This window comes from Talpa occidentalis, unplaced genomic scaffold, assembly GCF_014898055.3.
Source record: "Talpa occidentalis isolate TD23 unplaced genomic scaffold, MPIMG_talOcc4v2.1 talOcc4.12, whole genome shotgun sequence".
Classification (NCBI taxonomy): domain Eukaryota; kingdom Metazoa; phylum Chordata; class Mammalia; order Eulipotyphla; family Talpidae; genus Talpa; species Talpa occidentalis.
In genome coordinates this window covers 46,621,969-46,644,882 of record NW_023601212.1, presented here as the reverse complement: position 1 = coordinate 46,644,882, position 22,914 = coordinate 46,621,969, and the positions used below count along the sequence as shown (strand labels likewise).

At 50.4% G+C, this 22,914-nt stretch overlaps 1 protein-coding gene across 1 annotated transcript; it reads right to left on the bottom strand.

The window, feature by feature from the left end:
- Positions 1 to 1,537: 1,537 nt before the first annotated feature.
- COLGALT1 (collagen beta(1-O)galactosyltransferase 1) lies at positions 1,538 to 21,324 on the bottom strand. Its single transcript, XM_037506137.2, has 12 exons — positions 21,024 to 21,324; positions 19,326 to 19,436; positions 18,663 to 18,780; positions 13,767 to 13,901; positions 11,958 to 12,162; positions 10,351 to 10,470; positions 7,565 to 7,641; positions 7,369 to 7,475; positions 6,913 to 7,045; positions 5,300 to 5,427; positions 4,133 to 4,339; positions 1,538 to 3,954 (listed from the first exon to the last, which is right to left on the bottom strand). The coding sequence occupies exons 1-12, from the start codon at positions 21,284 to 21,286 to the stop codon at positions 3,687 to 3,689; spliced, it is 1,872 nt and encodes a 623-aa protein (XP_037362034.1). The 5' UTR covers positions 21,287 to 21,324; the 3' UTR covers positions 1,538 to 3,686.
- Positions 21,325 to 22,914: the final 1,590 nt, after the last annotated feature.

Sequence of the window (22,914 nt, the reverse complement as noted above, 5' to 3'; positions counted from 1 at the left end):
GAAAAGCAGTCCTGATGGAGCAAAGGCTACACCCTATTCCTAGGTCACAGATACAGGGTAAGTACCTGGAGCTGGCGGTTTTAAGGACCTCCTCACTGCCCATCTTTCACAGTTAGGGAAAACCTCAGATTCTCTGGTGAGCCAGTTCTGTATGGTCATTCTTGCTGGATCACCTGGGTTTTGACCTAATCAGGAGTTGAAAACTATGGCCCCGGGGCCAAATCCAACCTGCCTGATTTTGTAAATAAGGTTTTATTGACACACAGCCATGCTCATTCATTCAGCTCTGTCTGTGGTAACTTTCATGCTGTGAAAGCAGAGTTGGTTGTGAATTCCCGGCACGAAATCTTTCTGTTAAAAGACTTATAGTGACTTGATATGTCATGACATATAAATTGATCCCTGATAGATATGTCATGACATATAAATTCTGATACATCCAAAGAGCCTGACACAATGCAGTCATGCTAAAAGGTGAATGTGAGAGGCTGCCTGTTCACTCCAACCCCAAAGATACGCACAATCTGTTGCCCAGAACCTGTGACTGATATTTTAAATAAAAAAGGAACAAAGCACATGGCATTAAGGATTTTGAGATGATGCGGGATTATCCTGGATTATTTGAATGGGTCCCAAGTGTAATCAATCACAAGGGTCCTTACAAGAGCAACCCAAGAAAGGCAGATGAAGCAAGAGATGTGATGAAGGAAGCAAGAAGTCCCTCTTGCAAGAAGTTTGAAGGATACAAGAGGGACTATGAGCCACGGGGTGCCAACAACTTCTCAGAAGCTGAGAAAGGCAATGACACAGATTCTGCCCTAGAGCCTCCAGAAGGACCCATGCCTTTTGACACCTTGCCATAGTCTGATGACAATCACATTTGGGCCTCCAAAACCCCATGAGAATAAATCTGTGTTGTTTTAAGTTGTGTTTGTGGAAATTTGTTACAAAAGTCATAGGAAATAACCAACTGAAGGATCTTCCCCAAGAATATGAACCACTTTTCAATTAAAACTAATGATGAGAAAAATACATATATAGAGGGAACATTCCAAGAAGGAAGGAGGAGGCTCTCCTGGCTGACATCAGCACAGTGAACTCTGGAGTCCACATCATTTTTAGTTGTGGAGCCATCCTGTATATTGTTAGCTATTTAGTTGCAACTTTGGGCTCCACCCACCAGAGACTACCCACATTTACTGACATGCTCCAGACATTGCCAAATGTCTTCTATGGATGAAATCACCTCCTTGGGAGATCTGCTGGGTTAAAATTAGACTTGAAAATACCACATGCAACAGTAACACAAGAGTTGACTCCAATGTTCTATACAGGTTAAAAAACTCACATTATTCAGATTGTCTAACATGATGTAGGAGAAAAGCAAATACAGTAGCCTCTACTGAGCTTGTGGTGCACAGCCCTGCAATCCTACTTGTGCCAATTTACCCAAGTGAAACAAAAACTCCAGGAAGAGATATACTGTGTACTGCTCTTTGATGCCCACTTTGGCATTACCACCAAATGTTACACCTAACAATCCTAAAAGGACTGGTAGACATCTGTGCTGATTAAAACATCCACAATACTTTATTCAATCAAAAAGGAAATTTGCTGAAAAAACAGGTACAATTTCATCCCGTGTTTATGAAATAAATTGTTGTTTGGAGCAGAGAGGGAAGAGGAGTTGCAACACAGCTGATAGAACATGATCCTCTTTTTAAAAACATGCAGCCACTTGCACCAGGCAAGTGGGTAAGGCTAGAAGGTATTCCACCAAAATAGTGGGTGTTGCTGTTGAGGAAGTGTGATTTAATTTTGCCTTTTCCACTTGCTTAGCTGTCTGTCCCCATTTTTCTACAAGGATCATACATCTGTGTTATTTTATAAAAACCTCCAGATGTGCCTAAATGCCCTAAGAGCTCAATGATCTTGACAAACCTTAACTATTTGACACAGAAACCCAGATGCAGTTGGATGTGAATAAATGCCTCACCTTCCTTGGCCCTCGGGTGGGACCTTATGGGGTATACTCTACTCAAGTTGCCTTGAAGTCCTCCATCGCCCACAGAGTCAACTGCTTATTGATGCCCCCTGGAGGGCTCTTTCCTTCCTTGACTGATATCCCCACCACCACCTCCTGGGGTCACTTCCTGAATAATTCTCATTCCCTCAAACCTTCACCTTGAGGATTGTTTTCTGGGGATTTCAAACCTCCCTCCGTATCCTGTTATGAGACAGCAGAGGTGAGGAGTGTAGGTAACATGTTGGCAATGAGTAAAATTGGACCAAGAAGAGAACACTGACTTACATGAAAACCAACCAGAAGCATTTAATTAAAAAAAAAAAAGGCAAGTTATCCAGCACCTGACCTGGAAAGCAATTACTCCTAAGAGTGAAGCACTGCTGGCTGGCTCTGACATTTGCTCCCAGCTGAAGCCAGCCTGCGCTGAGGCAGAGCTGCACAAGGCCCCCAAATACATGATCCCACCAAAGGCTTGGATAGAGGAACCCCATCAAGCAGGCAGAGACCACACCTGAGATGCAGGGCAGGGAGGTCAAGCAAACAGGACCAGGAGTAGGCACAGGAGACCCAGCCCCCAGCTTCATCCCTTGCCCCCTCCAGGGGGGCTGGGTCAAGGGGGACCTGTATGTAGCCAAGTGGTCACTGGGACTCATGGCTGCCCCTGGTAAGGGAAGAGCCACCCTCCCTCCTGGGCAGTGGGGCTGGAGAGGGGGGAGGGCATTGTCTGCACATAGCTTGGGTAATAGGGAGGTGAGAAGAACAAATTCAACCATTCTCTAGCCCTATTAAAAGTCCACGAGGTCTGGTACACAGTAAGTGTTCAATGCCTGCTGCATGATGAAAGGACTCATGTTATTCATCTCTGTATCCCAGCTCACATGTCAGTGATCAAGATTGCTGACTGAATAATTGTCATACTGTTTTGTATCACTATTATCATGCACATAGTAGGTGTTCTTCAGATGTGAGGAAGAAATTGACTTAAAAATGAAAAGCACCTGTTTATCTCTATCCCCAGCATCTAGCTCAACTCCCAGCACACAGTAGGCACTTAATAAATGTGCTAAATGAAGAATTTATCTTTGTGTCACAAGTACCAGGCACATAATAGGTGCACAAAATGTGTTAGAGTAAGTGAAAATGTTTTGTTTATCCTGGATAAATTCCTGGATATTTTGTTTTGTTTATCCTGGATAAATTCCTCCAATACTCCTGGAGCCTAGACTGCTGCCCAACATACAGTAGGTACTCAATAAATACTTGAATGAATTAAAACAATATGTATTAACTAATGACTGATTCTTGGTGGGAGAATCAATAAATGCTTGATGACTGAACCAATCACTAATTGAGAAAATAATTAGGCCTCATTTACATCCATAACACAGGAACGTGGTACAGAGCAAATGCTTAGTGTTGGGCACATGTGAAGATGATAGTTAGGTCCCATGCAATCTCCCAGTGCCAAGCCCTGGCATACAACAGGTACTCCATTAATGCCTGTGTGCATATCACTGCTGAATAAGAGAAGGTTGGACACTGCCCTGTGTGGCAAGCCCCATGCAGCCTCCCAGAGGTATGCAAGGGGGCTCTACTGTCCCTGGCAAGCATGTGGAGACTGGGCTAATGATGGTTGCTTTGGTGTTTTGGCCACTGCCACTCAGAGCTCATCACGGGCAGCACTGTCCAGTGGGGACTGCAGTACATCCGAGTTCTTGGCCTCCCGGCTCAGTGCCTGCTGCTCGCGCATCTTCTGGGATTTGGCACGGTCCCAGTCGGTCTTTACATGTTCATTGTTCCACACAACTGAGGTCTCTGTGTCGCTTACATACCCGTCATCACCTGTGTAGTGTGTAGGGTAAACAAGCAGGGGCTCCACAGAGAAGGCAAGCAGGTTACGGGGAGAGAAGTGGGTCTTGTACTCGGACCTGTGGGGAGAGGGGAGAAGGCAGCAGCTGGTTAAGAGAAGGGACAAATAGAGGGAGATGGGGATTAGGAAAAAAATACCTCCCTGGATTTGCAATTCTCATGTCCCCTGCCACCCCCTACCTTGGGAAGTTACAGAGTGAGACCCCAGCCTGCCTCCCCTCTGCAACCCCCTCTCACACTGGGTGCTTGTCAAACATGACTGGCAGGAACTCGTCCACAGGCAGCATCTTGGAGAGTGGCCGGGCAGACAGCAGCTTGCGGGCACCTTGCAGAGAGATCACGTACGCCAGTGTCCAGTATGAGTAATCAGCCTCCACCAGATTCCTCACGCGGGGTACAGCCTTCTCGGGGTGTTCCACCTGCATCCGCTTCCGGCCTACATAGCTGGGGTACAAGATTGGGTCCCATGAGCCAGAGAACACTAACCCAGCAAGTCAGGGATTCTGTGAGCCTAATCAGGCCCCCAGGATGGGATCGGGCTTGGCATGTTTGGGAAGCAACGAGAAAGCCAAAATGGCTGGACCAGGCAGGGTCTGAGGTTTGTAGGGAGGATAGTGGATTATTGTCCAAGGGCACTAGGGTGTCATGGGGGAAACTGCAACAGGGGAGACTGGGATTTCTTGGACATTCTCTGAAGACAGGAGGAAAGAAAGCAGGGCGGAGAAGGAAACTATTCTGATTCAGAAGGCCATGGGTCTGTTGGGCAAGATATATGGATACGGTGAGCAGCAGGAATGAAGGAGAGCAGGTATTGTTCATATTAATATCCAGAGTATAGGGCCCAAAGGCCAGATCAAGATACTGCATAGGAAGGGGAGAAGGAGAAAGGATGTAAAGATGGAGGGCTGGGGAGAGAGGTGGAGGGAAGAAGAAACAACCAACCTATATGAGATTCCAAAGGGCTATGCCAGAAATATGCTGGCCTCACCTCCACCTAGTGATGGTCGAAGACCCACCCTCCTGAGCTATCACACGACACTCGGCTGTGTCCCTGCCTGTGGTCAGATTCACAAGCCCTGACCATATCCCAAGCTCCTCAGCCACAGCCACAGGCTTCCAAGTCAAATCTTAGCCACATCTCACCTGTACAGGCCCCAGTCAAGTTAGCCAAGTCTCTAGACTTCCAGGTCACCCTCCAAGGCCCAATCCCATCAGAAGCTGGCTGACATGGATAGGGCCCTAGCCCATGCCCCCAAGTCCTGTCTGTTTTTAGGTCCAGGGACCATAGGGCCCTCACACAGGCAACAAGTCCTCCTGCATCCTCCCAAGAGTTGACCCAACCAATTAACCTGTAAATGCCCTATGAGCTAAAGCCTCGAGCCCCATCCACAAACCCACACTCACATGAGGTCCCAGTCCAGAGACTCCCTCTCCACATCCCGCATGAGGTTCATCAGGCGCCTCTTGAAGAAGATCTCAAAGCGCAGGTCATCCTCAAAAACTAGTGATTTCTGCAGCTCCCGGTCCACAACCTGAGAAAGGAAACCTCAGCTGGGTCACCAGGAGACCAAGGTGCAGCCTAACTTTGAAGACAGTTCTACTTAAAGGCTCTGAGACACTGGGAGTAGCAAGTGCTTCCCTTCCCTCACCAGATCCAGAAGCACCTACTGGTCACCACCACCTCCTCCTTGTACACTTGGCAACAGACACCTGGTATCTGCCTGACTGCTCCTTCCACCCTGGGGCCTCATGTGGCTGGCAGCCTCCCTCTCACCCTTCAGCTCAGCTTAAATGTCACCCACCCTTCCCAACTATGCTTCAAAGTCACCAGTTGAGGATAATTAATAGTCCTGGTCCCCTCCTATAGATGCATCTCACTTATTTTTTTTTTTTAAAGGTTTATTTATTTAGTTTATACAAGAACCGGGGTACAGGCCAGATGCACGGGAGGGTGAGAGGATTCACCAGAGACAGAGCAGGGAACAGAACAGGCAGATTGATGAAATACACTGCTAAGGGGAGCAGCGGGTGCAACAGGAGAGGTCTGCCGCGCCATGTGGGACCCTCGCTGGCAGGCCGGGATCAAACCAGCACTGCAGGCTGGGGACAGCTTCACAGCGCTAAGCTCAACAGCCTGCGCCACCAGGGGAGGCCTCTCATTTATTTCTTTGTGATTTATTGTCAGGTTCCCATCTCCTGGGGCTGAGTTCATTGTGGGGGGCCAGCACGGTCTTGGCAGCTGTCAAGTCACTAGCAATAGCACAGACGGGTGCACAGTAGGTACTTGGCAAATTTTCCCTAAACAAATAAACTTTAGAATCTTCATGACCTCAGTCCACTGAGGTCACAACTGTCATTTGGGAAAACTGAAGCTCAGACTAGGAAGAGCTTTCCTTGCTCAAGAGTTCACCCTTCAAAGAAGCTGGGCTGGACTTGAAGTTGGGTTTTCTCTGCGTCCAGGGCTGCCTGGATACCAGAGCCTCTGGCCCAGGCCATCCATGCTGACTCTTAGAAAAGGAGGGCAAACTAGTGAGCATCCATTGCCTCCAACTTGATGCCACTGCCCAGGTACCTTCACTCCCTACATCCAGACGTCCTCTCTGCCTCACACCTGATGACCCCAGGTTAAATCCGGCCTGGAATCCTCGCCCATGATAGCCTTTTCACCCAAGAGTGGTTGACAGGCCCCTGGGCTAATGGGGCACCTCCAGCATGGGGTCCACATTGGTCAATGTCACCATGGCTGTTACTTTCATCAGCAAAATTGGAGCACACACTCCAGGCTCCAAAGACATTTGACAGCGGTTGAGCAAGGAGAGAACTCGCCTAAGGTTCCAGAGCCCCAGACCCCACCTGTTCCAGAAGCTGGGCTCCCCTCCTCTGCCTCCAATTCCAGTTTTCACCATCTGTACAATGAGGGACTATAGCTGCCCCACCCAATATTCAGTGAACAGTTTAGGGTTGTCATTCCCTAAAGGAGACTGTTTGCCTCCCTAAATCACCCCCCAAGAACCCACCTCCTTCCAGATGTTGTAGTGGCTGAGGAAGCAGCCCAGCTCACCCTTGGTGAGGGGCCGACCGTGGTAGGGATCCCGGTAACCTGGCAGCATCTGAATGCCCAGTGCCTCCACCTGGCTAGTGTTCATGGCCCTAGAAAAGGTAAAGGAGGGGGTCCCTTGAAGAGCCGTTCTGCTGGGGAGTCTACCATTAGTGCCCCCCACCCCCATCTCCTGTTGTCAGCATCCCACATGGCCCTAGGCGGTGGCCCGGCCAACCAGCCAGGATATGGCGAACACGCAGACCTGCCAGACCCCTGCCCAGGGTCAGACTCACTTCCCATCCACAGCCTCCACCCTGTAACCTGTGCAGGTCTGCTCCTATCTCCCTGCTCCCAAATGACTCACTTGGCACACGCAGTCTCCACTAGTGTGGCCTACACCCAGTGTGACCATTATCCCCATTTTCACACTCACTTGCCATCCACCGCCTCCACCAGCCGGCACTCGATCCCCTGTGCCTGCAGAGCCCGTAGCATGCGCTCCCGCCGGTCCAGCCGCCGCTTCAGGTTGATCATGAAGACCTGGGGCCCAAAGCCTCCATGGGACCCTCCATTGGTCCCTCCATCAGACCCTCCAGCCTCCACCCGCCCCCCAGGGAAGGTCTGCCCACCTCGTCAAAGCCCATCTTGTCCGGCATGGCAGTGGGCACAGAGATGAACCGGGAGGGTTCCACAGGAGGGTGTTTCACTGCAGGGCAGAGAGGAGAGGTTGCTGGTATCCTGGGGACTTCCTGCTCTCCCCAGTGCCCATTCTCCACACCCCTGTGGTTCCCTATCACCCCAACTCCCCGGTCTCCTCTGCCTATCTGCAGTACAGACACCAGGTCTGTTCACTCCCACTGGGTTCCCAGTGCTCCACACAGGGCTCAGAGCACAGCAAGAGTCAGTGATCACCCACAGAATAAACGAGAATAAACAAGGTAGAGCGCCAAGTGACTTTGATTGATCTGGGCTGTGGCTTTCCTTCTCTACACGATGGGCTTAATAAACCTCCTAGAACAGATGCTCTGAAGTCACAAATGCTGTCATGGGCTGACTTGTGACCAATCTCCCAAAAAAGACCTGTTGAAGTCCTAACCCTTGGTAGGGGATGTGACCTTATTTAGAAATATGGTGTGTACAGAGGTAGTCAAGCTAAAATGAGTTCATTAGCGTAGGTCCTAATTAATGACTGGGATCCTTATAAAAGTGGGAGATTTGGACTTAGAGATACCCACAAGGGTAGATGTGAGAAGACATGGGCAGGAGGCGGCCGAGTGACTGGTGGGACGCGTCTACAAGCCAGCGTGTGACAGGACTCAGAGTGGTGGTGACTGTTGCCTTTGGCTGTTGTGGGTGACACTCAGACTATAGCCCTGGGCCTCCGACACATCCTTAACAATTTCTCGCAGGAAGATGGAATCCATGTTGGACATGAGCCCAGTGCGGCTCCTGCCCACCCACCAGGCCAGCCCAGAAAAGCTCCACATGGCAGGGAATGTGCCGTTCACCTTGTCAAGAATTAAGGCCCTGCATGAGCTTAAGGAATAGACACAGGCCCCTCTGTCTAGGAGGGAACTAGAGGCCCAGAACCATCTCAGTACCTCCCACTTCCCAGCCGGGGTTCCCCCAGTACACCATGTGCTGGGCTTCTCCCCTCCCTGTACAGGGTCCTGCCCAGCTCTGATCACCCCCACTGCCCTCTTCAGAGTAGCATGAGGTACCAGGGCAGGCTTTTGGGTACCAGAACCCAGGTTCAAATCCTAGGTGTCCTTCCCAAAGAGAAGTGTGGCTTTGCCCCAGTTCCTGGAGGCAGACATCTTTGGCCATGCAGCAAGGCCAGGGAAAGGCCCTGGTGGCTGGGGGTTCAGAGACTGGGAGCTGCATGAAAATGCTGCCCCTGAATGCAAGTCCACTTCTATGGAAAGGGCAAAGGCTAGCAGCTGATGGAATAGGGACGGGGTGAGGGGTGCCCAGGGCAGGTGATCTGCAGACCAGGATATAAAACAATCATCACGGTGCACAGGTTGTCACCACGTATGCTACAGCTCAATAAAGGTGACTTATACCAAGACAGTTTACAGGACCAACTGGGAAAGACACCCCATCACCCATGAGCACATGGGTAAGGAAGCAAGTTGTAGGATTTCCAGCACACAGGGATGCCACCTTGTACTTTTCCACAGAGTGAGATTTTATCATTAAGATTTCTAAACACATGAAAAATCACATGGACAGTCTAGGTCTAGGTCCCCACACACGGGTGGACAGAAAATGCAGTTTTCACTGGACCATGAAGCAGGAGGTGCACACATATTCATGTGTCACTCAGCAACAGGGACTTGTGCTGAGAAATGTGTTGTTAGGTGACTTTGTCTTGGTATGAACATCACAGTAAAATCACACCAACCTCTAAGGTATAGTCACAAGAGGACAGGGTGCAATTCCATCTTTAGCCACCAAGGGGAGCCCCCACACAGGGAACCTTCTAGAAACAGATTAGGGTGAGAAACAGGCCAAGGGCCCAGTCCCTGCAACCCCTCCCTGTCTGCACAGTGGGAGGGCTTCAAGGAGATGTGTGTGGTCAGCAGGAATGGCCTATTCACTCTGAATACTCTGACCAGAGGAGGCCCCTCCTCAAACAGCAATGTGGAGGCAAGGCTACCACTGAGAAATCACCCTGTCTCCAGACCCACCAGAAGGATGACTGTTAGTTGAATAACAGAATTATTTGAATGGGTATTAGAAAAATAAGAGTTTGCAGTGATGGCAAAAATGTGTCAATTCCTGTTTTAGATAAACGAATTCAAGTGGGAAAAAAAAAGTATCTGCTTAATATAAATATTAAATAAATAGTAGGTCTGGGGTTTGGTAGGGGCACAAATGAGGAAAAGGTCTGAAATGGCCACGTCCTAGACATGTATGTGATGATTCAGCAGTGAAAACCTGCTGCCCTCACCGCTCCCACATCCTCCCATGCTCCCGATGGCCCCCCAGGAAAAGGCAGGCTCCTCAGTCCAGTCTGAGGCCCTGCCAGCTAGCCATGCACAGTTTACCAGCCCCACTTCTGTCCGGCAAACCTTGCCTGGTCCTGAGCTCATGTTCCCTCCAGATTCTCTAGCCTCTGAGCAAGTCCCCTCCTACTACAATCCTCTTTCTGGTTAACTCCTACTGACTTAGCACCTTAATGCCACCTCCCCCAGAAAGCTGACCCTAATTGCTCCAGCACACTATGCACAGATGCCTGTAAGTCAGTGCTCTGTGAGCACAGGGACAACCATCCACCTTGCTCACATCAGGTCCTCAGAGCCCAACAGAGAGACCGGCACACAGCAGACACTCTGTTCCTGGGATGGAGACCCGATGACAGAGAAAGGAAGGCAACTGGGCCCTCCTGGGTTGGCACAGGTGGACTCACCCATGACCTCCAGCTGCACATGCATGAAGCTCTCAGCCTCATCCTGGAGGGTGCTGTGGGCACGCAGTGGCACAGGCAGGAAGCCGTATACCTCCTTGTTGCAGACATACATCTGGATCTCTGGGCAGGGCAAACAACAGTGGAGATTAAAAAGAGATCAATGGATAGCAGTAGCCACTTTCTACCAGCAGTGTCAAGCTCACAGTCTCACTGGGGCCACAGCCTACAAAAGCCAACAGTTGCAGGCACAGCAAGATCCCTCAGCACTACACGAGGAGCTGGAGCCAGAACAGGGGTTCACCTTGTGCCGGCAGGCTGTAGGTTAAATACATACTGGGTGCTCCCAGGGCCTGTACAGAGATGAGAAATCAGAAATAACCCAGAGGCCACCGGGCAAGATGATGGAAAACTCTGGAACTATTAACAAATGTTGGCCCCTGCAGGAGTCTGTGACAAAGCAAACCACAAAACAGGGAGTGAATAGTAAAAATGTACTTTTGTGCACAAAAAGGAGATGCAATTGGACAAAACATTAGTAACAACACATCCTTCTGTACTAACCATTTTTGAACAGTTTAAATTTGTATCATGAGTGCCTATTTTTTCTTAAATGAAAAACTCCTTGATGCCCTTTTCATTTTAATTGGGTAACTTCTGTAAAGTACCAGATGGCAAATATTTTAGGCTTGTGGGCCAGATGGTTCTTCTCATAGACTCAGTTCTGCTGTGGCAAAAGTATTCAACATTTAAATGAAAGGGAGTGGCTTCGAGCCAATGAAACTTCATTTACAGGTACTGAAATTTGAATGTCATATAATTTGCAGGTATTATGTAATCTTTTTATTTTTTCCAACTATTTTAAAATGTAAGTCTTTCTTAGCTTGTGGCACTGCAAGAAAAGATGGCGGGCTGAGTTTGGCCCATAGGCAATTGTTTTCCAACCCTCACAGGTCCACATTTGGCTGTGTTCACTTTCTCTTTAAAATGCTATCCCCCTAATTACACAATTAATATATGCTCAACTCCAGAAAAGTAGGAGGATATATGAAAATACTGAGAGGTATATAACCTTCAATAAAGAGGTTTTATTGGGCCTCCTGGTGGCGCAAGGGGTTAAGCATAGCACTGTGAGGCTGTCTGCAGCCTCTGCAGCACCGAGTTCAATACCCAGCCAGCCAAGGAGCAACCCACATGGCACACAGACCTCTCCTGTCTCTCCCACTGCTCCCCTCAGCAGTGTATTTCAGTCAGTCTGCCTGTTCTGTTCCCCACTGTCTGGGGGATCCTCTCACCCCCCACACCTCTGGCCTGTACCCCAGCTCTTGTATGCATAAATAAATCTTTATAAATAAATAAATAGGTTTTATTTAAAGACCTTGAGAGAAAAAAAAAAAAGGCCCCAGGAGTGAAGCCAGCTACCAATACCAAAGCAGACATCATCTGAGCACCTGGATCCACCCATACCTGAAGCCATCCTTACACCATGCAGTTCTGATTCTGTGACCCTTGGCTTCTGTGGGCTACTTGCACTTGCTCAGCAGATGGTCCCCCAACAACCTTCCAATTCATCCCCATGATGGCAACTCCCGCCCCTGCCATGCACTCACCTGCCTGCTTACAGGAAAATGCAAAAACGATGATGTCATCAAAGGACCACGTGTAGTCAGGGTGCGGAGGGTAGAACGCCAAGTTCCGGGATGCTGTCTTCCTCAGGTCAATTAGAAAGGTTGAGTGCACCATGGGAACCGCAAAGCAGCCCCGGCGGTCCCGCTTGCGGATGGGGATATAGGCAGGCGTGCGCTTGTAGTAACCCTGCAGAAGGAGGCAGAGTTCACCATGGGGTTCCCTAGTGTGACACTGTGGTCTGGCGCCACTGTAGGACAGCAAGACCCAGCACCAGCTCTGACTGTGTGGGCAGCCCTGAGCTCTGGAGGCTGCTGCTCTCCAAGCCCCAGCCTGAGCCATGAGGGGTTATAGCAAACAAAAGGAAAGAGCTTCCCACTGCAGACCTAGCTACACACTTCAGATCAGAAAGAAAGCACGTGAAGGAGGAAATCAAAAAGCTTAAAAAGGGTCTATAATGTACAAACCTTTGATTTGTTCTTTGATTGAACATTAGAAGCACGACTTCAAGAAGTATGGGGAAAATATTCTAGAATTTTAAAAGCTTCTGGAACAACCTAAAGTTGACCTCTCTCTTCCCCATACCCTGTACAAATTGGAATTGCTAGTGTATGACAACTAAATTTCGATTACAATAACAAACACTGAATTATTCACTTTCAAATGGCAAATTTTATCCTGAAGAATAGAAAAGCAGTTCGCGCCATGAAAGCAGAATTGTGTGCTTCATCCAATCAAATGTGATGAGTGATACTCGGAGTTGATTTTATCCTTGTACATGTTCAGGACAGTGGCTCTTACAATCATGCTAAACATGTATTCTCATTAGAAAATGTTCAGTGCAGAAAAGGATGAAATAATTTGACTGGGACATGACAGAAGCTGTAACTGGGACAGACGTAACTGTAAGAAACCAATTAAAAGCAAATTCTACAAAACCTTATCAGCTAACTATAAAGAAGGAGGTATATAATTTAGATACCTGTAATTTATCTGAGATAAACACAAATAATTTTTTAGTGTAAGCATGTCCAATATTTTTCTTTCATCTTAGCATACATAGGCATAGGTAATTAGAAATAATTCAAATTTAACTGGGTGTCCTGTGGATCTTTTTTGTCAATTTTTTAATTGTGGAAAGAACAAATATTTATGCATCTCCTAGATGCATAAATAAATAAATAAATAGGTTTTATTTAAAGACCTTGGGAGAAAAAAAGGCTCCAGGAGTGAAGTCAACTACCAATGCCAGGGCAGAACAAAGAGAGTAGGAATAGGATGGGATGGTGTCTGGCATAGATCACCCAGCCCCTTCCCTCTGACACTACATCTCCCTTCATTCCCCCAGCTTTGCATGTAATCTCTGCCTCAACCCTGGTATGGGACTTGTGGCCTGACCTATTGGAGCTGGAATTTTCCTGTCTTCAGTACTTGGTGCAGGGGGGAGAAAAGTGAGTAACAGTCATTCAGAAGGGATTTTGAGTGGATGTTGCTGGGATCAAGCCCCAGGAATGATCTGAAAATGAAGCCAACCAAGGACCAAGGGAAGAGAAGGACATTGTCTAGACACCTGGATCTAGCTGTGTCCTATCCTGCCACCACCACTTCTTAACTGTGTGAGCTTAGGCAAGCCATACCCTCTCTCTGTATTTCTACTTTCCCTCAGTAATAGGAAGGGGAGTTGAGGGGAGAATACAATCATGAATCCCTTTAACTCTGTGCATAGCTTCCAAGTACTCCACCCAGGCCCCACCACCCCGAAGGCTCCTGCCTGAGCTGGGCAGCTTCCTGACCTGGGAGGTCATCCCACACCAGAAGTTGGAGTATGCAGCCCGGGAATCCAACATGGGGGCCACCACGGTTTTGTTCTCAGCCATGAGCAGGGTCAGCGTGTCAGGATTGAGAATCAGGTTGTCCGCATCCATGAACTGCAAAACATATGACATGGCATCAGCATGGGCCACCAGAGTGATCCAGGTTGAGCCACAGCTCAGATCTACTAGGACAAAGGCCTGACACCTCGGGGTCTAGGCACCAGGACTAGCACATGGGCCCTGAAAGCCACCTAGCTCAGTCTTCAATAATAAGCCAAGTTCACACAACCAAATATACCCAGTAGTAAGAGAAGGGACCACCCAGAACACGAACAGACACAACAGCAGCACACAATGGCTCCATCTATGGGGACTTTAGAAATGGGCAGTGCAGGTCAGTGAGGACAGTCATGGCAGAGGTCACCTGCATGGGGAGAATCTGGGATGGACACGCTTATTTCTATGTGAGTTAGATGCCAATAAAATAAATTAAAAAAAAAAAAACAGGATCTTTACATAAGCTGATTTTTTTCCTTGGATGTTGGGGTTAAAAAAAACTCATTTGTTACTGCAAAGAAAAAAATCTAGGAGGAAACTTGGTATCAACCCATAACCAGGGTCACCATGGGGAGAGGGAGGGGTGCTGCTGGTCCTCCCAAATCCATATGTCACCAACACCTTCCAGACAGACCCACTGGGATGCTCGCTGCATTGTGGATCTTTCTTGTCAATTTTTTTTTAAGTGTGGAAAGAACATTTACCATGAGATCTATTCTCTTAATAAAACTTTAAGCCTTACAATATGCAAAGTTTTTTTTTAATGGTGCATTTTATATTATGAGAATTGCCATCAAAAAAGATAGTAGGCAACAGGATGGGACGGGCACAACCTGAAGTCCAGCAGCAGCGAATCAGGTAGAGAAGTTCTGGCCCTTCCCAATGCAGAACAAAATGTCAGCAGAGAACCGTGCCACAGAAAGCCAGGAGGCAAGTGTCAGAGGGGCCCATGAAGTCAGCACAGGACTGAAAATGGACCTATCTGATTGGAGCACCTATGGGCAACAACCAGGTTCCAGCTTGCACTAGTGCCAAAGGGGCTCCTGGTGTTCGGGTCTGAAGCCTCCATACTGGTCAGGTCAGCCAGCACCAGTTACATAGCTGGCACTGTAAATGGACCAGTCTGATGGGAGCTCCCACCGGTGCCAACCAGGATTGAAAGGCAGGCACTCTGAAGAGCACAGAGTCAGGCTCCAGTCAGGTTAGTCCAGACTCTCCCAGGAAAACTCTGTAGCGGTGTAACTGGGTCCCTGTGCTCTGGCACCGTTCCATCCCAGGCCTGACCTGCCTCCAACATCACCTGCTGAATGACACCACTGGCCCTGTCTAGGTGTCCCTACAGGAGCTGTTTGCTGTTGGCTTTATGGCCAGCATCTCCAAGAGCTAGCACACTGACCCCTGTGCTGTTGCCCTTGGCGCTAACTGGTCTGGTGTCCAGTGCTGCTGTCTTGGCCTTTGGATTGTGGTCGCTGACTGCTGTGATGCCACCTCTAGCGAGACCTTCGCAAAGACCTTTGAGATCTTTGCATCAATCTGCTTCAAACCACAGCCGGACCAGTGCTACGGCCTCTGGCTCTGCCTCTAACACTTTCCTTTCTCCCAACTTCTCTCACTCTCTTTCCCCTTTGTAAATAAGCCATGTTGTTGTTGAACCCTGAGCCTGTGCTGTATCTGGCCATCGAGGTTGTAAGTGCACAGCTGAGAACCCACCAACCGTGGCATCGGCCTCCCCAGCTGTGTGTGGTTTCACAAGGACACTGCTGCCTACCAGGATGTGAAAACACACAGGTCTTGGTATGTGGCACAGCTATTAAGAGGTGGGTGCTTTTTCTTAATGTATCTGGTCCTCAAACAAGTTCTTGTTACCCACACAGATCTTTGGAATGTTTAGATCACTTGCCTTACAACAATGGCAAAAAGTGGAACTCCAGGCTTCCCTAGCAACATGGAATGGCATTCCTGAGGGTAACCCTCAGCTGGACAAGGGGGGGTGGCAATCCCTGGGGATAAACCATGTGGTGGGGTAGTGTTCCCAGGCCAGCCTCTGCACACATTTGGATCTATGACCTTTGACTGCATATGTAGTAAAACAGCCAGAACAAGCTACTCCTAAGTGTACAACAAGAGAACTGGACACGGGCACTCAGACAAACATCTGCACACCCATGTTCGCAAACACATAACCCACAACAGCCTGACGGTGAGGACAACCCGCGTGCCCATTGCTGATGAAGCATGAATTCAATGTAGCCCATTGATACGGTGGAGTATCACTCAGCTGGGAAAAGGAGGGAAGCCCTGACACACGCTCCAAAGTGAATGAACTGAAAACTTGACGCTGAGTGAGAGGCCAGACACAAAAGGCCACACGGGGTGTGAAAAATCAAGAATAAGCGAGTAGATAGATAGTGGATTAGTGGTTGTCAGTGACTGCTCAGGGGAGGGGGGTCTCCTTTTGGGGTGATGGAATGTTCTGGAACTAGATAGAGGTGGTGGGTGCACATCATAATGAATGTACTTAACACCCCTGAATTGTTCCTTTAAAACTTAATTTTCTGTTTTGTGAAATTGTCCCTCAATTAAAAACCACAAAAACAAAAACAAAACAAAACAAAAAAAAAACAGCCAGACGGTCAGTCTCTCTGGGAGGTAAGATTACAAGTTTGTGTTTTTTTCTTTTCTTAAGCCTCTCATTTTTTTCTTGTATGCTTTCTTACAAGTAACGCCCACAATGTTTGTAAAAAGAAGAGAGGACTTTTTAATACTAATTTAAGCCTGTTAAGACAAATGAGTTCACATTCTAATGCGGATTTCCAAAGTCCCCACTTACAAAAATATATGGCTACGTCAAAAGCTTCTTTGAGTTTTAAACTAGCACCTTGAGTTCCACCCAGATTTGCAGAGGGAAAAGTGGTGAAAACCTTCCAACCTCAAACAAGGGAAGCAGACAAGGTAGGCCTGTGCTAGGTCCAGCAGGCCCATCCCACCAGGCAGGCTGCGACCTCCTTCTTTAAGCCTCCAGGGGACCTTCTGTAAATGGTCTTGTAAGGCACTAACTCACGGGTTCCTCGGAGAGCCTGCCCCACCCCGCCCCTTCCCAGGGCACAGCCCCTTCCTCCCCACAGGGTGTGTGGTCTGCTGGGCTCTCTCATGTCCAGTCCCCAAGCAGGGCCCGTTACCTCCGCCTCAGAAGGCATCCTGACCCCGCCTGCCTTTCTCTACCCTGGCTTCCTGCTGTCCCTACTCCTGATGTGACAACTTTGCTCCCCACAGCAGTAGCAGAGGTTTCTGAAAATCATCAATCAGCACATCTCTCCCCTGCTCACAGACACCCTCCATTGGTCCCCATTACCCTCAGAGTAAAAGCCTGGTGCCCCTTAGTATCACCCTCTCCATCTCTCCAGCCACTCTGGCATCCTTTCCAGTCTTTGGACACTCCAAGTTTGCCCCCTGCCTTGTTCCCTCAGCCTCAGACACTGTCCCCGAGCCCTACCAAAGCTGCTGCTTTTGCTCCTTCCAGTCTTGGCTTGGCTCCCCTCCTAAGGGTTACCCCCACTCCTGCATGTTCATCACCCCCATCCTGGTTATGCCATCTGTCATATTGGTTAAATGGTGTTCTCCCCAAATTATGTTGATGTCCTAAGCCTTGGAATCCGACTGTGACCCTATCTAGAAATAGGGTCTCTGCAGATGTAATTAAAATGGAAATTAAGGTGGGCTCATGCCAGAGCAGGTTGGGCCTTCTAATAAGAGGGGAAACAGAGAGAAGTCCATGTGACCAGAGAGACAGAGACTGGGGTGATGTGGCCACAACACAAGGACACGTGGAGCTCCCGGAAGCTGGAAGTGGCAGGACATCTCCCATCTTAGGCCCTCCAGAGGGAACACGGCCCTGGACACATGGATTTCTGACTACAGCCTCCAGAACTATGAGGAGTGAACTTTGGTACCTTAAGCCCTTCGCGTGGGTGCTTTGTTCTGATGGCCCAGGATTGTGGGATAACACCAGCTGCCTTTCTTTAGCTGTCACGCTGCACCAGCTGCATCTGGACTTCCTGTCTGGTTCCTAGTGACACCTACTTTTCCTGGGTCACTAGGAAGGTGGGTCAGCCTGTGTTGATTCTTACCATACCCACAGGGCCGAGCACAGTGAGTGGCTTGTAGGTATATATTGACTGGTAAATAAAGCAGGGACAGGCTCCAGTTCAGAGCCCAGCATGCAGACAGAAACCCACCACAGGGATAGGCTGGCATGACTGCATCCAACCTCCATGGAGGGCCAGGCTCGGTGCCCACTCTCTCCCCATCGGCACCAGAGGGCAGGAGCACGCCCAAGTCATAAGGAGGGGAGACAGGAGCCTGCAGCAGGCCTGGGACCTGTGGCACTAGTCCAAACATTATTGTGTCCAATAGACTCAACTGTCCCCTTCCTCCCAGAGGCAATGGTCGCCCAGGAGGAGGAAGCGAAAATGAGGCCTCAGCAGCTCAGTGTCCCCAAGACTCCCAACCCTATTCCTGTGTTTCTCAGAAATCACCTGGGAGCACCATCATGGGCTGCGAAGACTTGGTGTCACTGTGACTGTGGCCAAGGTGAGAGAATCCAAATGTCCAGGACGGCTAGAGATACAGGAATCCACCTGTTCTTCATGATAAAGGACCCAGGCACCCCCATCAAATCCCAGCACCCCTGCTTACCAGCTGTCACCTCTGGTAACTCAGACCCCCCTCAGAGTCTCGGTTTCCCTTTCTGGGAAACAGGGTTTTAAGGTTCCTCTTCACACACCCTGACCTCCCACTGTGATCCACTGGCCAGCTTACCAGGATGTAATCAGCCCACATGTCCCGGGCCGCCTTCAGAGCCGCCTGGCGCAGCTTCATGACATGCTCGTAGCGCGAGTCAGACCAGTGTTTGGGGCCCTCTTCATCCGGGTAGGACCTGTGCAGAGGCAGCAGTGACACAGGAGGCATGGGGTACTGAGAGAGCCCGGAGAGGGGTGGTCAGAGAAGGCTTCCTGGAGGAGGGGATATAAAAGCTGCACCTCAAGGCTAAGAAGCAAGAGGAGAAAACAGAAGCAGGAAGAATGTCCTGGGCACCAGCACAGCATGAACAGAGGCCCAGAGGGAAGGGGCCTTTAACACCAAGTAGGGTCACTCCTGAGGGCCTGAGGAGCCCCTGGGAGAACACACAGAGCAGAAGAAACCTGAAACCTGTCCCCCCAGATACGGAATCTGGGAACAAAGCAATGGGTGTCTACTAGAAAGACAAGGGGTGAGGGAATTCTAGGTAGAGGGACTGACAGGGGCAAAGGTCAGGTGAATAGTTTAGTTAGGGCCTGCTGGTGAAGCTGAGGGCTGGGTCAGAGTAGCCAGTGCCAGAAGAGCTGGTGTCCCATCCCAGGGCAATGGGGAGCCAAAGAGATGTGTGAAATGGGGTTCAGCCAAGTCTGACTTGAGGGGTTTGGGGCAGAGCCTGGTGCTCACCTGGGATCCTCTGCTGGCCGCCATTCCACAGAGTGGTATAAACTCTTCACGGCCACCAGCCACTCCCGCAGCACAGCTGACGTGTTGTCTGTGTTGTGGTCTGTGGCCACCCTGTGGGCAGAGACAGGCAGTCAGCAAGTGGGAAAACTGAGGCAGGACAGGGCAGCAGAGAAGCAACCTGGGCTCTGCACCTCAGCTTGGCTTCCTATTAGCTACACAGCCCTGGGCAGTTACTTCCCCTCTCAGTGCCTCAGTTTCCTCGTCTTCAGGAGCAAAGACAGGACCCACTTCACCGGGTTGCAGAAGGCATTAAATAAACTAATTTTGGAAAAAGCATTAGGAGCTCTGAACATTGTTTTTTTTTTTTTTTGATTTATTTATTTATTTATTATTTATTTATTTTATTTATTTATTTGTACAAGCACTGGGTACAGTCAGAAGCGCGGGAGGGTGAGAGAATTCACCAGAGCCAGAGCAGGGAGCAGAGCAGGCAGAAGGACCAAGTACACTGCTGAGGGGAGCAGCGGGCGGCAGGAGAGGTCTGCGCGCCATGTGGGACCCTCCTCCGGTGGCCGGGGAGCAGCCGGGGATCAAACTGGCGCTGCAGAGGCTGCAGTCAGCTTCGCAACCCAGCGCTCAACCGCTGCGCCACCGGGGAGGCCCAGGAGCTCTGAACACTGTTGAGCATCTAAGATCTCATAACCAGCTTTGTACTAAATGCGCACAATTCAATAAAAGTCATTTGCCCCATTCCATCCTCCTGGAGCCTCTGAGCTACACTGTCTCACAATGGGCTTTGGTTACTCATTCACTCAATCAATATTTCTTATGCATGGCGCAGCTTAAATTGTCCAGGCTGGGAGTCTGGGGTGAAGGGAAAGGGGCATTTGGGAGAGTCTATTTAACCATGGAGTCAAGAGCTGTACTGCCAAATGAACTGTCACTAAGTCAACAAGGAGAGCAGTGGTGACAGCATGACAATAACAGCTCTGGACACTGAGCGCCAGCCCAAGGGCTTTACACCCATTAACTGGTTAATCTTCACAGACAACCCCAGCCAGATGAGGAACCTGAGGCAGGAAGCCAAAAGTCACCAGTCAGACTTCATGGTTCTGCCCGCCGCCCTGGGCCATGGACGCCATCTGATTCCAAACCCCCTCCGCGCGCAATGGGGTCTGAATCAGGCTGGGGTCAGGGGCCCGTGCAGCAGCAGCAGCCGCGAAAGACTCAGTCAGTAGACATGCAATGCAGCTGCTCTCCCATGGGAACTCTTCCTTGGAGTTAGGAGTGCTCTGAAGGTGGAAGAGAGGGTTAGTGTCCCGGGTTGGCACCGGCCCTGAGCTGGACACTCTCTACAACAGCCGGTCCCAGACCTACCAGAAGAGAAGGGTGGAGGCGGGTGGGGGTGTGCAGCAGGCTAGGCAGTGACTCAACCCTCCCTAAAGGGGGCAGCAGGCAGAGCAGGGGCCCTGCCGATCCTAAGGAGGTGGTGAGGGAGGATGGAGAGCAAGAAGAGGGCTCGCGTGGGTTTGGACCACCCGATGGGGACAGCAGGCAGAAGCACATGTGGGTCCATCCCCATGGGGACAGCAGGGAGGGCACATGCGTGTGCCCGCCCCACGGGGACAGCAGGCAGGGAAAGGAACAGTGGGCCCGCGGGATGCGGCAGCAGGCCGGACGCGGGCCGGCAGCGCTCACCATAGCGCGGTGCGCTCCCGTGGGTGCCGAATCCGCTCCAGCGCGCCCAGGGTGGCAGGCAGCGCGTGGGCCGCGTTCCGCGCCAGCAGCGCAATGAGCACTCGCGGCGCCTGCAGCGGCGATTCCGGGCTCCAGCGCTCCTCGGGGAAGTAGGCGGCGGCGCCCGGCGGGCCCCCAGGAGGTGGCAGCGCCAGCAGCAGCAGCAACAGCAGCGCGGGGAGCGGCCGCCCGCGCCGCCGGAACACGCGTGGGACCACCGCCATCGCGCCACGCGTCGCCTTTAAGCCGCTTTTATGCCGGCGGATGCGGGCCGCGCCTTAAGGGAGCCTTGGAGGCCACGCCCTTCTGTCGCTCCTTAAAGGGGAGGAGAGCGCTTGATGCCAATCAGTCGTCAAGGCCCGCCCTCAGGCTACGTCCCCCAAGGGCCTTAAAGTCACTTCGCCGCAGACCCTCCGAGACGTTGTTCTGCACGGACGCCCGGCCCCGCTCCCGCCTTAAAGGCCCAGAGCTCTCTGAACTGTTCAGTACCGAGCAGCTCAGAACCCGCCAGCCTCGGGGCACCTGCTCTCGCCCGGACCCCAGTCGGATACACCGTTCGACTTCCATTACTCTAAGACCCAGGTAGTCCTGAAAGGACCTGGTTTGGAACCCAAAAGATCTGAGCCTCAGTTTTTTCGGCTATAACCTTGATTTTCCCACCCTGGTTCCGGACCTCGCTGTGACGTCCCTGGGAGATGGTGGGGCATTGAGCTCAGAGCCCTCGCGTCCCCAGACCAGGTTCACGGGCAAACTCCCGCGCTGGCTTGCTGTGTAAAAGCATCAGTTTGTCCTTTTGTAAATGGGGGTCATACTGATCCTACGCCTTAAGATTGGCATGAGATGGAGACAAACGATCCTTGAAACCGCTCCAGAGACAGGGCGGATGTTTCCATAAAAATGCTAAGGCAGGGCCTCCCTGGGGTGCAGCCGGTTGAGCGCAGCGCTGTGAAGCTGTCCTCAGCCTCTGCAGCGAGGGTTCGACCCCAGCTGGCCAGGGAGATACCCACAGGGCGCAGCAGACCTCTCCTGGCTCACCCGCTGCTCCCCTCAGCAGTGTATTTCAGTCAATCCACCTGTTCTGCTCCCCACTCTGTCTCTGGTGAATCCTCTCACCCCCCACACCTCTGTCCTGTACCCCAGCTCTTGTGTGTATAAATAAGTAAAATAAATCTTTAAAAAAATTTTTAATGCTACCCGGGGATTGTTTTGATGTCATTCGTAAAAAATCAGTTTTTAAAATGATGCTCAGGGGCCTCCCCTGGTGGCGCAGCGGTTGAGCGCTGGGCTGCGAGGCTGCCCGCAGCCTCTGCAACGCGGGTTCGTTCCCCGGCCACCGGCGAGGATCACACACACACACCAAAAAAAAAAAAAAAAAAAAAGGAAAAGAAAGATGCTCAGTTGTATGTTTATTAAGGTGTATTATTAAGTCTGTGAAAAGGTGATTTCCGGGGACTCCGTGGTGGCACAAGGGGTTAAGACGCAACCTATGAAGTTATCAGCAGCCACGAGTTATCGTGCAGCACGAGTTTGATGCCTGGCCAAGGAGCTACCCACATGGCACAGCAGACCTCTCCTGTCTCGCCCACTGCTCCCCTCAGCAGTGTATTTCAGTCAATCTACCTGTTCTGTTCCCCACTCTGTCTATAGTGAATCCTTTCACCCCCACCCCCTCACCTCTGTCCTGTACCCTAGTTCTTGCATAAATAAATAAATCTTAAAAAAAAAATAAAGAGAGAAAGAAAAAAAAAGTGTCCACTGTGAAATGGAACAGGAGAACCAGTAAAGAGAAAAAGCATTACTTGTGTCAGGTCCCAGATCAGGCTGCTCCAAGATGTGCCAAAGAAGCAAATTG